At 45.4% G+C, this 12888-nt stretch overlaps 1 protein-coding gene across 7 annotated transcripts in view; it reads left to right on the top strand.

Moving 5' to 3' along the window:
* Positions 1–6017, top strand: part of GALNT6 (polypeptide N-acetylgalactosaminyltransferase 6) — a 29476-nt gene extending 23459 nt beyond the window's left edge. For all 7 annotated transcript variants that reach the window (XM_033117107.1, XM_033117105.1, XM_033117103.1 and 4 more), the window contains 5 exons: positions 454–654; positions 1194–1325; positions 1939–2040; positions 3108–3260; positions 4276–6017. In XM_033117107.1, the coding sequence (XP_032972998.1) occupies positions 454–654; positions 1194–1325; positions 1939–2040; positions 3108–3260; positions 4276–4389 (702 nt within the window). In that variant the 3' untranslated portion in view covers positions 4390–6017. The remainder of the gene's footprint in view (positions 1–453; positions 655–1193; positions 1326–1938; positions 2041–3107; positions 3261–4275) is intronic.
* Positions 6018–12888: the final 6871 nt, after the last annotated feature.

Genomic DNA, 12888 nt, shown 5'->3' with positions numbered 1-12888 from the left:
AGGCCACCTGGCAGTTGCCTATCCTTAATATAATTAATGCACTGGTGCTCTGACTGGGTCACAAGTCTATCTTGATTTGAGGGAGTTTGAGTTTCCAGTAACACCTGGGTGAGCTGATAAAATCACACTTCCAAGTCAAAAAGCCAAGTGACCAAAGCTCAAAATACGTATACGAACACCAAGTTGGTCAGACTGTCTTTTCTCTAAAGTGGGACTTGGTCACCATCAGGACCCTGCAAATCAGAGTGAACCGACATCAGAGAGCTGGGGATTGTGTAGTCACGACCTAGGAAGAGGCCTGGTCGATGTCCTTTTTCCCAGGAGAGAGCAGCATATCCTTGAGTTCCAGGACTTGGGGTCTGGTGCTCTGCAAATAGAACAGAGCCGTCGGGGGGGGGGGGGGAGACTGTCACACCTGCTCCATGAAGCCTCATCTGGATCCTCTTACGGCAGGTGTGGCAGTGTGGCGGGCAGCTGGAGATCATCCCCTGCTCTGTGGTAGGCCACGTGTTCCGTACCAAGAGCCCCCACACCTTTCCCAAGGGCACCAACGTCATTGCCCGCAACCAAGTGCGCCTGGCTGAGGTCTGGATGGATGACTACAAGGAGATTTTCTACCGGAGAAATATGCAAGCAGCAAAGATGGCCCAAGAGGTGAGAAGAAATGGTGCTCTTGGAGGGGTTTGGATGAAGAGAAGTACAGATCCCAAGCCCTAGTCAAGGGCTTCATGGTAGAGGCCCACCCATCCCTACCACCTGGTGCCTCCCTGTACCCCTTTGACCTTGTGAACTAGAGCCCAGGAGGCTAGAGAATGAGGAGAGGAGCCTTCGTTGTCCCTGCCTGGAGAGCCCCAGCTTCTTTTAGGAGGGGAGGGCGAAGAGCTTTGGAGGAAGAACCTCTTAAAGGGGCAATGGCTTTGCTCTGAGAGGCTCGGAGTAGGGGGCTGGGAGACAGTTCACTGGGAAGTGACAGGAGATGACGGAGTAAGGGGCTAGGAGTGGGGATCCCAACCCAAGACGGGACGTTTGGGATTGATTGGAGGCTGAGTCAGTGGCTCCAATAGGTCCTGAGCAGGAATGAGCCTGAGACCCATTCTGGGAGGAGGCGGCCGCAGGAACTCGGGGCTACTGCAACCCAGACAGAAGGTCAGGGCTGGTGGAACTAACCGTGAGGGTGCTGGCTTGGTTGACAGAAATCCTTCGGTGACATTTCGGAACGACTGCAGCTGAGGGAACAACTCCACTGCCGTAATTTTTCCTGGTACCTGCACAACATCTACCCAGAGATGTTTGTTCCTGACCTGAAGCCCACCTTCTATGGAGCCGTGAGTCTTTGAGAACCAGCCTGCCTACCCATCATCACAGACTCCGCCCCTAGAGAAGTTCAGGACCCCTTACCCCACAGAGGGATGGCAAACGAGAATTGGTTTTTACTTTCCACACTCTTTTATCCAGAAGGACTTCAGGGCTTCTAGAGATCGCTAACATCCCAGTAAGAGGAAAACGACCCATAAGCATGGTTCTCAAACACTCACCTGCATCAAAATCATCAGGAAGGAGTGTTAAAACACAGACTGCTGATTCAGTAGGACTGGGGTAGAGCCTAAAAATGTGCACTTCTCACGAGTTCCTAGGCGATGCTGGTGGCCTGGGGAATCCCATTTTGAAAGCCATTTGGCCCTAAGGAAATTCACCTGTGCTGAGGGCTTCTCCAGGGACCTGGCAGCCTGGGAGGTTGCCCAGCCTGCGTTGGCCCAGCCTCTGGGCGGGGCACCTGACTTTGCTATTAACTCCAGGCATCTCGGTTAATGAGGAGGAAGGATATGCAGAGGAGAAAAATCAGAGAAGCAATCTTATCATGCACAGTTAGGCCCAACACCACCAACTAAAAGCTCCTGACTGTGCTGTCCTGGTCCCCCTCTGCTAACCATTCTGCAGATAAAGAACCTCGGTGCTGATCAATGCCTGGACGTGGGTGAGAACAACCATGGAGGGAAGCCCCTCATCCTGTACCCCTGCCATCACCTTGGCGGCAACCAGGTATACAGCCCAACCCTACCGGGGCAGGCCCGAGACAAGCCTGCCTCGGCGACATCTCTTCTCTGCACGGCCCCCTTTCTTCACTCCAAATAGCCCTTTCCTGAGGACTAGGGTGGGGGATATCCAGAGAGAGGAGAACATCCCATCCCCGCCCTCAGGAAGCTCCTGGTCTGAGGGGGAATGCATGACACACACAGACAAGGTCTGAGGTCTGAATTAGGGAAATCCAGAGAGCGTGGGGCACCAGGGCTGGGTGCTCGAGAGGGATGGAGGAGAGGACCGCTCATCAGAGGCGGCTTGCTGGAGGATGCCAGCTGCTGAGTGATGTTTCAGAGGAAGTGGGGGAAATTGTGCAGCACTTTCCCTTCCCTACATACTTCTGTCTCCAATGCCTCCCCTGCCCAGAAATACCACTCTGCTCCTACCACCCAAAAATGACCCCAAAACAACCAACTAATGACATTTCACCTGGCATCCTGAGAATGCCCTCTGTGCCCTACAATGCCCCAGCTCTTCCCTGAGGAGTGACTATTACGGTACAGTCACCTCCCTGACCCCAGTGATTGACCCTGAATGCCCAGAGTTTGGTAAGGAAGAAGCACTTGAAACATAACTGACGCAAGGAAAGTTGAGGCTTGGGACACTGAACAGGCTGTCGACAGTGTATGGGACACTGTCGACATACACATATGAAGACAAAGTCATCCTAAAGCAATTCCCTGTACCACTGGCCTGCACAATGATTGTCGGAGGAATACTGGTGAACATGTTTTATTTTAATAGTAACCTATTAACAAAACACACTAGCGTATCAAACAACATGGCTTTACAGGTAATGCTTAAAATTAAGCTAAGTTAAAATTGTAAAGAAAAAAACATTAAAAAGCTATTCTTCCAGTATAACCCAGATATGGTAAAAAAAAAAAAAAAATCCCGAAAGTGATAACGTGAATTACTAAAGTCTTGGCACCCACTCCCTTCCCTCCCCAGGAGCCCATCTGTGGGCTGCGGAAGGTGGTGGGCACACTCCCGCCTGTCCCTCAACCTCCTTTTGTCTTGACTTCTAGTACTTTGAGTACACGACCCAGAGGGACCTTCGCCACAACATTGCAAAGCAGCTGTGTCTACATGCCAGTGCTGGCGCTCTGGGCCTTAGGAGCTGTCACTTCACTGGCAAAAATAGCCAAGTCCCCAAGGACGAGGAATGGGAACTGACCCAGGTGAGTCAGACGCCCAGGGAGCGCGGCATCGAGAAGCTGGGACCACCACTGCCCCCCTCCCTTTCTGTATCTCATGTCCGAGATCCCATGAGCTGCAGGAGGACAGAAAGCATGGAGAGTGTGGGCTTGGTTGCAGGCGGGGTTCCCGGGGCTTAAGTAATGTTTGGTGATGGCTGGTATAAAGATGTGGTCAGGGGTTATGGTCCATGGCCAGCTCTGTCACGGTTTAAGTATTTTTAGACGGAACCTAAGCAGATGAAAGTGAAGGGGCACTCGTGGTTGCTGCCTGCCCTCTGTGCGCCAGGCGCAAAGCTGTGCGCTCACATACATTGGTTTGGTTAATCTTGCAGAGGTTCTTCCCAAGTAGGTGGTGTCCCATTTCTACAGAGGAGTGAGCTGAAGCTCAACAAGGGGGTGACTACGCCAAGACCATCGCTAGGAAACCGCAGGCCTGGGGTTCAGACCTGCGGGGTTCAGGGAAGTCTGACTGGGAAGCTCGGGTTCTTTCCATTACCCTACACTACCTCAGGATTTATCATGGTACTTCTATAGTCCTGGGCCAAAACTAGCACCCCCAGTGAGCCTCCACACCCCAGTCGACCCCATCCCCAGTCTCTGACTTAGGGAAAGAAGAGCCTACCCTTGGGTTCCAGAAAGGTAGGAGTCTAAATAGGATCCAAGGCAGAAAGTGGAGGTGGGCAGCAGTGGCCCAGGACTTTAGTTAAGACTGGCCATCTGGAGAAGGGGTCCCTGAAAGCATTTCAGTTAGCCCGTGGTCCTTCCTCTGTTCCAGGCGACAGCTGGGGATGGGGAATTGGCACCAGACACAGGGGGGAAACTCAGGAATGCGTCCCTTCAGAGTGTCTGGTATCCAAGGAAAGGAACTTGGAGGTGTTCTCTTTGTACCTTGTTGGGTTTTTTGCCTTTTATCTGCTGTCACCCATCTTGTTGGCCCCCAGTAGCACGGTTGGGAGGTCTGAGGCCCAGGTTGACCTTTTACTCTGTCATCTTTTAGGACCAGCTCATCAGGAACTCAGGATCCGGGACCTGCATGACGTCTGAGAACAAAAAGCCAGCCATGGCCTCCTGCAATCCCAGTGACCCCCACCAGCACTGGCTATTCATCTAGGCCTCGGAGTGTTCCCCGTGGGTGTTCCCACATGCCTCTCAGGAAATAGTATTTTTGGGCCCCCAATCATCCATTTCTCTGCAGGCCTTAAAGATGGATTTCTGAACCCAATTTTGGATATCAAGGCACGACCTACCTACTTGCAACAACACGGGGCCCATCTTCTTTCCTGCACATGGATGGAAGAGACTGTAAGAACACATAATACTTGGCCTAGAGCTTTCCTTCTGTCCTAGAAACAGAGACTTCCAAAACAGACAAGGCATCTGAGATAGGGCCCACGACAGCAATGCTGAATTCAAGAAAGGCACCTCTGCAGCCATGTCCTGAATCCCTGGTCAGCTAGAGCACCCACAGAAGCTAGTGAAATCGTATATTCTATCAGGGATGAGAGGTCTAAGAGAGCCTCCCTTGCTAATAGTACCCCAAGTTCTTAGAGCCGTTTACAGTTTACAGAAAGCACCCTGACAGGAATCCTTTATCTTATTTCATCTGCACAATAATCCTGTGAAAAAGCAGAACAGGAACCACTGTGCCCATTTTACAGATAAGAAAGCTGAGGCAGAGAGGAGTAAAGGAGCTTGTTGACAATCCCACAGCTAGTGGATGGCTGGAGCGAGACAGGCTTGATCTTGAACACCGAATCGGGGTGCCTTCTACCACCACAAGAACACTAGACAACTAACCATCAGCCTTCCCATTCTCTCTTCCCTCCATTCTGATCATTTCTGGCTGGCTGGTCTCCATAAAGCCTAGAATGGGGGAGCGAGGGAGCCATAAGGGACCTTACATTTGGGAATCCTGGGATGTTAATGTTGGAAAAAAGCTCAGGAGCCAGTGTTTCTCAGGTTTAAGTCCCAGAACCCTTTTTCCAATGCCTCATATATAATGTAAACAAAAGGCAGAGTAGCCACGGGTGAAATTGAGGGGGTGAGGGCAATGCCCACCCGCCCCTGATCTTCTCAAGTTCTGTAAACACAATTTGAAAACCGTGGTTTTAGCCCAATCTTATCATTTTCATATTATGAAACCAAGGCCAAATAAGTGAAGGAGTTTGCCCAAGGCCACGTGCATGGCGTTGGCAGCCCTGAAACTAGGACCCAGATAAGGATAACGAGCCCTGGGAAATCGGAGGAAGCAGGGACAGGATGTAGTCAGTCGAGCATGACTGGCCTTGTCTGCTGTGTCATCTGTCCCCACATGGAACAGATCTGACATGCGTGTCAGTTCTTTTCCACGCAAGTTGGACCCCACACATACAACTGCTTTGCCTGAACGAGAGAGCCCAGCTGCCTAGAAGAGGACTCACGTTCCTTGCCAGAGGACTTCTGACTTTCAGTAGCAGGGCATGACTGTCATCTTGGGCATGGCCACGTGAGGGTGCCATGGGACCACAGCTGCCTCCTTCCCAGCAACTCCGTACTACAGGAAATGTCCTCGGTCTCTGAAAGCCTGCAGGACCCTGTAGAGGAAACATTCCGGGGTAACCCAGCCAAAAGAAAAAGAGTGGCCAGGATGTGACCTGGAGTAGGGAAAGCGGAAAGTTCTTTCCCAGAAAGAAGAAAATTGGACATGATATCCCAGTGGAAATAAAGGTTTTACGGCATTGGTAAAGGATGTGTTGGGTTCCTCTTCTGTATTATCCCTTAGCTGATCCATTTGGAGAATCAGTTGATTCAGGCTGTAAAAAACTACACACATCTGAAAAGTTCTGTCTTTTGTCCACTGTCTCTGGTCCCCAAATATCCTCTGGCCCCCAATCTAGCCTACATATTGTGTGTCAAACACATGTAGACACAAGTTACAAGATAAGGCTCTTCTGTGGAACTCACACTCTGGCTGGGAAAACAGAGATGCAGGCAAGTCATGACAAGCCTGAAAGTGTTCAGAGATGCGCTAGGTGAGTTAGAACAATTCCTTCCATTTAGGGGAATCAGGAAAGGCCTCACACAGCTGGTGACCTTTGACCTTAGACCTCAGAAGGTGAGTCTTCAGGTGGGAAGTTCTCAATATGCAAAGACTTCACACTAGCAACAATCTAGCATGAGAAAAGTCACAGAGGGACAAAGGTACAAGTGGATCTGGGAAACCAAAAGGACGTCAAAGTGATGAGGGAGTAGAGGATACAGAAGCTAGAAGATCAGGGTCACATTATGACTTTCATGGGCACTTTTGCCTTCATAAAAAAATATTTAAAATTAGGTTTTACAACTGCGTTGGCATAAAGATGAATATAATCCAGGCTGATGACATTCATTTTATTTCTTCTGATTTTTAAAGGACACTAAAACATTTTTGTGGGCCCCTAACAGTACTGTAGACCCTACGTACTATGCCTGCTGTGCCTACCGGGTAAGTCAGCCTATAGAACAGTGGGTTGGCCCCCAACTGAGAAGGCTTTGAACGCCATGCTAATGGGTAAGCTACACAGAGCCCTAGTCCCTAACTCATCCGAGCCCTACTCCTGGTTGCATTCAACACCCAGTCACTTACCAGGCATTGATTAGCTGCCGTTTATCCCAGTGTCCCTCACACGGTCCATAGAAGCACCCAGTAGCTCCCTAGCCCCGTCCTGTAGTATGCATCTAACCAAGGTGCCCGGATGTGGCTCCTCACCCCGCCCCCTAAACAGCACAGCCTCTCCCAGGGACGAAGAGGAACTCAGGGAGCGAGAGATGCAGTAGAAGAGACAAAAGCGATGTCTATAGAGGAGGCCCCGGCTTCAGGGTGAGGAAGGGACTAGGGAAGGAGGTAGTCAAGAGGGAGAGAGCACTGACGGGTGGTGGGGAGGCTCAAGAAACCAGCTTCCTGGCCTCTCCTTAGCCAAGGCTAGTCTTGCCCTAATCTGACACCCGCACTCTTTCTTAAAAGCCACCCCTCTGACCATTCTCAGAGCTAAGCTACAACCTAATGCTAGCCCTGTGCTACTGTGTCCCGGTTCCAGAAGACTTGCCTTAGCACGGAATGGCTGGCCCCTTTTGGGGTTCTCTCTTGAAGGGTATTGGTGCCATTGTCAAAAACAGCTAAAAGTCCCAGAAGTTCTTTATTTTTAATTGCAAAAGTAATGCTGTAGTGAAGTCAAATAATACAGAAAAATATGAGTAAAAACTGAAATTTATCCTCACGATGCTCCTATACCTATTGATTCATTTTCTAGATGTAATAACTCTACGGCTTGGTACAAACCCTTCCATAACCGTTTTTCTATGAATCTATAAATATACACATCCTGTATTGTTTGCAATTTGATTTCTTCATTCAGTATAACAAAGACGTCTTTTCATGTTAGTTCATTTAAATCTAATTCATTCTTTTTAACAGCTGCACAATATTCCATAATGTGGTTAAACCCAATTTCTTTAACCTTATTGATGAATACTTACATTTTCCCCAATTTTGCAACAAACTTTGTAACCAACTATACAAAGGTTTTTTTCCCCAATTTTTTCAATTACAGTTGACATTCAATATTATATTAGTTTCAGATGTTCCACATAGTGATTAGACATTTATATAACTTACTAAGTGATTCCCCCATAAGTCTAATGCTCACCTGGCACCATATATAGTTATTACATTATTATTGACTACATTCCCTATGCTGTACTTTATATCCCCAGGACAATTTTTAACTGCCAATTTGTACTTCTTAATCCCTTCTCTTTTTTTACCCATCCCCTTAACCCCCCTCCCATCTGGCAACCATCAATTTATTCTCTGTATCCATGAATCTGTTTCTGTTTTGTTTTTTAGATTTCACATATAAGTAAAATCATATGGTATTTATGTCTTTATCTGTCGGACTAATTTCACTTAGCATAATATCCTCTAGGTCCATCCATGTTGTCGTAAATGGTAAGATTTCATTCTTTTTTATGGCCGAATAATATTCCGTCGTATATATGTTCCACTTCTTCTTAAGAATCGTCTATTGATGGGCACTTAAGTTGCTTCCATACCTTGACTATTGTAAATAGCACTGCACTGTACACAGGGGTGCATATATCTTTTCGAATTAGTGTTTTGGGTTTCTTTGGATAAATACCCAGAAGTGGAATTGCTGGGTCATAAGGTAGTTCTATTTTTAATTTTTTGAAAAACCTCCATACTGTTTTCCATAGTGACTGCACCAATTTGCAGTCTCACTAACAGTGCACGAGGGTTCCCTTTTCTCCATATCCTTGCCAACACTTGTTGTTCATTGATTTTTTTGATAATAGCCATTCTGACAGGTGTGAGGTGATATCTCATTGTGATTTTAATTTGCATTTCTCTAATAATTAGTGATGTTGAGCATCTTTTCATTTGTCTATTGTCCACCTGTATGTGCTCTTTGGAGAACTGTCTATGCATTTTTTAATCGGATTGTTTATTTTTTTGGTGTTGTATGAGTTCTTTATAAATTCTGGATATTAACCCCTTATCAGATGTATCATTGGTGAATATCTTCCCCCATTTGGTAGGTTGTGTTTTTGTTTTGTTGATGGTTTCCTTTGCTGTGCAAAATCTTTTTAGTTGATGTAGTCCCATTTGTTTATTTTTTTATTTTGGTTCCCTTGCCTGAGGAGATATATCCAAAAAAATATTACTAAGAGCAGAGTCAAAGAGTTTACTGCCTATGTTTTCTTTTAGGAGTTTTATGATTTCAGGTCTTACATTTACGTCTTTAATACATTTTGAGTTTATTCTTCTATATGGTGTAAGAAAGTGGTCTAGTTTCATTTTTGCATGTATGTGACCACTTTTCCCAACACCATTTATTAATAGGCTGTCTTTACCCCATTGTATATTCTTATCTCCTTTGTCATGGATTAATTGATTGTATAGGTGTGGGTTTATTTCTGGGCTCTCTATTCTGTTCCATTGATCTATGTGTCTGTTTTTACACCAGTGCCATGCTGTCTTGATTACTATAGCCATGTAGTGTGATATCAGGTAGTGTGACACTTCCAACATTGTTCTTCTTTCTCAAGATTGCTGTGGCTATTCAGGGTCTTTTGTGGTTCCATATACGTTTTAGGATTATTTGTTCTAATTCTGTGAAAAATGCCATTGGTATTTTGATAGGGATTGCAATGAATCTATAGTTTGCTATGGGTTATGCTATACAAAGTTTTGTGACAAACTATATTCCACATCCTTGTACATTAATTTTTGTGCTGTGTTTAATTCAAAAGGATGCATTCCTAGAATTAGAATTGCTTAGTCAAAAGAAATGCAGTGCCTTGAAAGTTAAGCCAGACTTCTGGTCAAGATGGCAGAATAGGTGAACACTGTGCTTGCCTCCTGCCACAACCATATCAAAATTACAACTAAATTATAGAACCACCACCTTTGAGAACCACCTGAAAACTAGCTGAACAGAACTCCTACAACTATGGATATAAAGGAGAAGCCACACAGACTGGTAGGAGGGGTGGAGATGCGAAACGGGCTGGTCCCACACCCACATGTGGCAGTTACGAATCAGGAGATATATCTCAGCTGCAGAGGTCCCCTCTGAGAAGCACCCCACAGTGGGTTCCCCAGCCCAGAGCATCAGTCCTGAGAAGAGGAGTCCTCCCAACAACTGGCTGTGAAAATCAGCAGGGACTCAGTCTGGGTGAGACAGAGGGCTGCTATATACCTAGGTATCCTCTTAAAGGGCCCAAGCACACTCACTCATACTCGCTCTAAGCTCCAGGGAAGGGACAGCAGCTCAGAAAGTACCAGGGACACAGGAAGGAACTTCAGGGTGAGGGCTGGCAGGGTAGCTCTCTCTGGGACTAAAGTGCCACACGAGCCATTGTTTCTTTGTTGATCCCTTCCCCATACAGTCTGCAGGTGCTGAGGATTTGCCTGATTTGTGTCTCTGCCAACTAGCTAACACTGTTAGCCCTGCTCTGTGGATTCCTTGAGACCCCTCCCCACCCAGACCACTTGCCCACACAAGCTGCTGGCCTGGGCCTGTATTGTGGACTTTCCTAAAATCTCTCAAAGGTCCACAAACTCCAAACGAGCAGAGCCTGGCCTCAGCATGCCCTGTACCATTTACTAAGCAGCTCCAAGCCTGGCACTAGTGGTAGCCGAACTCAGTTCACACCATAACCACTCCCAGACACCTCCAAGCCCAGCACAGGCAGCTACCAACTTTGTAGCTCTGACCAGGTGGCCCAGAGCCAGACACTGGCAGTGGCTGACCTTGGCCTGCACTGGAGCCCCTCCCAAAAGGCCACAGAACCAACACACCTGGTGGCTGGCTTCAGACTACAAATAGCACCACCTAACTAGTGCCACAAACAACACACCCAAAGGATGGACTCAGCAGGCACCAAAGCCCCGCTAAAGTGAATCCTGCTCCATGGGGTCAGCCCCTGCACAATAGCTTGTCTGCTATAGTCATGGCCAGTCCACACAGCCAGACAGTCTGAGGGTCAATCCCACCCACTGAGGTGTCAACAGTGATCATGGCTCAACTACAACAGAAGGGCACACACAGCTCATACAAGGGATATCCCTGGAGCACCCGGCTCAGGTGAACAGGGAGAATGCACTACTGGGCCCCCCAGGAAACCTACTATATAAGACCACTCTGCCTAGACTGGGAGATGTAGCAGATCTACCTAATACATAAAAACAAACATAAGGAAGCAGCCAAAATGAGAAGACAAAGAAATATGTCCCAATGAAAGAATAGGACAAAACTCCAGGAAAAGAACTAAACAAAATTGAGACAAGCAATCTACCAGATGCAGAGTTCAAAACACTGGTTATAAGGATGTTCGGTGAACTTAGGGAAAGAGTAGATTGTCTCAGTGAGAGCTTTAACAGAGATAAGAAACATAAAAAAATGAGGTAGAAAACAAAAAAAGAACCAGTCAGAAATATAGAATACAATAACTGAAATGAAGAATACATTAGATGGAATCAACAGCAGATTAGATGAAGCAGAGAATCAAATCAGCAATTTGGAAGACAAGGTAGCAGAAAACACCCAATCAGAACAGTAAAAAGAAAAAAAAAATGAGGATAGTTTAAAGGACCTCTGGGACAACATCAAGTGTAACAACATTCACATCATAGGACTATCAAAAGAAGAGAGAGAGCAAGGAATTGAAAACCTATTTGAAGAAATAATGACAGAAAACTTCCCTAACCTGGTGAAGGAAATAGACATACAAGTCCAGGAAATGCGGAGAGTCCCAAACAAGATGAACCCAAAAAGCCCTATACCAAAACACATCATAATTAAAAGGCCAAATATTGAAGACAAAGAGAGAATCTTAAAAGCTGTAAGAGAAAAGCAGTTAGTTACTTATAAGGGAGCTCCCATAAGACTGTCAGCTGATTTCTCAAAAGAAACTTTGCAGACCAGAAGGGATTGGCACAAAATAGTCAAAGTGATGAAAAGCAAGGACCTACAACCAAGATTGCGCTACCCAGCAAAGCTATCATTTAGAATCAAAGGAAAGATAAAGAGCTTCCCAGACAAGAAAAAGCTGAAGGAATTCATCACTGCCAAACCAGTATTACAAGAAACGTTAGAGGGACTTCTTTAAGAAGAAGAAAAGAAATCAAAAATATGAATCAGAAAATATCGCAAAGAAAAAAATTATCACTGACAAAGGAAAAGACATAATAAAAGCAGTGGATCAGCTAATACTAAAACTAGTACAAAGGTTAAAAGGCAAAAGTAGGAAGATCATGTGTAATTACAACAGTAAATTAAGGAATACACAAAAGAAGTAAAAAAAAATGACAAAAACATAAACATGGAGAGGGTGAGTAAAAATGGTAGTGATTTTAGAATGTGTTTGAACTTAAGCGACCATCAACTTAAAACTGCTATAAGTAAAGCTTGATATATGTGAAGCACATAGTAACAACAAACAAAAAAAAAATGTACAAGAGATATATAAGAAATAAAGAGAAAGGAATCCGAACATAACACTACAGAAAGTCATCAATATACAACAGAAGAGAGCAAGAGAATAAGAAAGAAACAGAGAATTACAAAACAATCAGAAAACAATTATTAAAATGAAAATAACTTTATACCTATCCATAATTACTTTAAATGTAAATGGATTAAATGTTCCAATCAAAAGACAAATGGATAAAGAAGATGTGGTGTATATATACAATGGAATATTACTCAGCCATAAAAAAGAAATGAAATCTTAATATTTATGACAAATGGATGGACCTAGAAGATATTATGCTATGTCAGACAGAGAAAGACAAATACCATATGATTTCACTTACATATGGAATCTAAAAAACAAAATAAACAAAACAGAAACAGACTCATGGATACAAAGAACAAACTAATGGTTGCCAGAAGGGAGGCGGTTGGGAAGTTGCATGAAAAAGGGGAAGGGATTAAGAAGTACAAACTGGCAGTTAAAAATAGTCACAGGGATGTAAAAGTACAGTTTAGGGAATATAATCAATAATATTGTAATAACTATGTATGGTGTCAGGTGGGTACTAGACTTAACGGGGGATCATTTTGTAAGT

This window comes from Rhinolophus ferrumequinum, chromosome 10 (genome assembly GCF_004115265.2).
Source record: "Rhinolophus ferrumequinum isolate MPI-CBG mRhiFer1 chromosome 10, mRhiFer1_v1.p, whole genome shotgun sequence".
In the NCBI taxonomy this organism is placed as follows: Eukaryota; Metazoa; Chordata; class Mammalia; order Chiroptera; family Rhinolophidae; genus Rhinolophus; species Rhinolophus ferrumequinum.
Note: the sequence above shows the minus strand (reverse complement) of the source record. Positions and strands in the feature narration are given on the sequence as shown.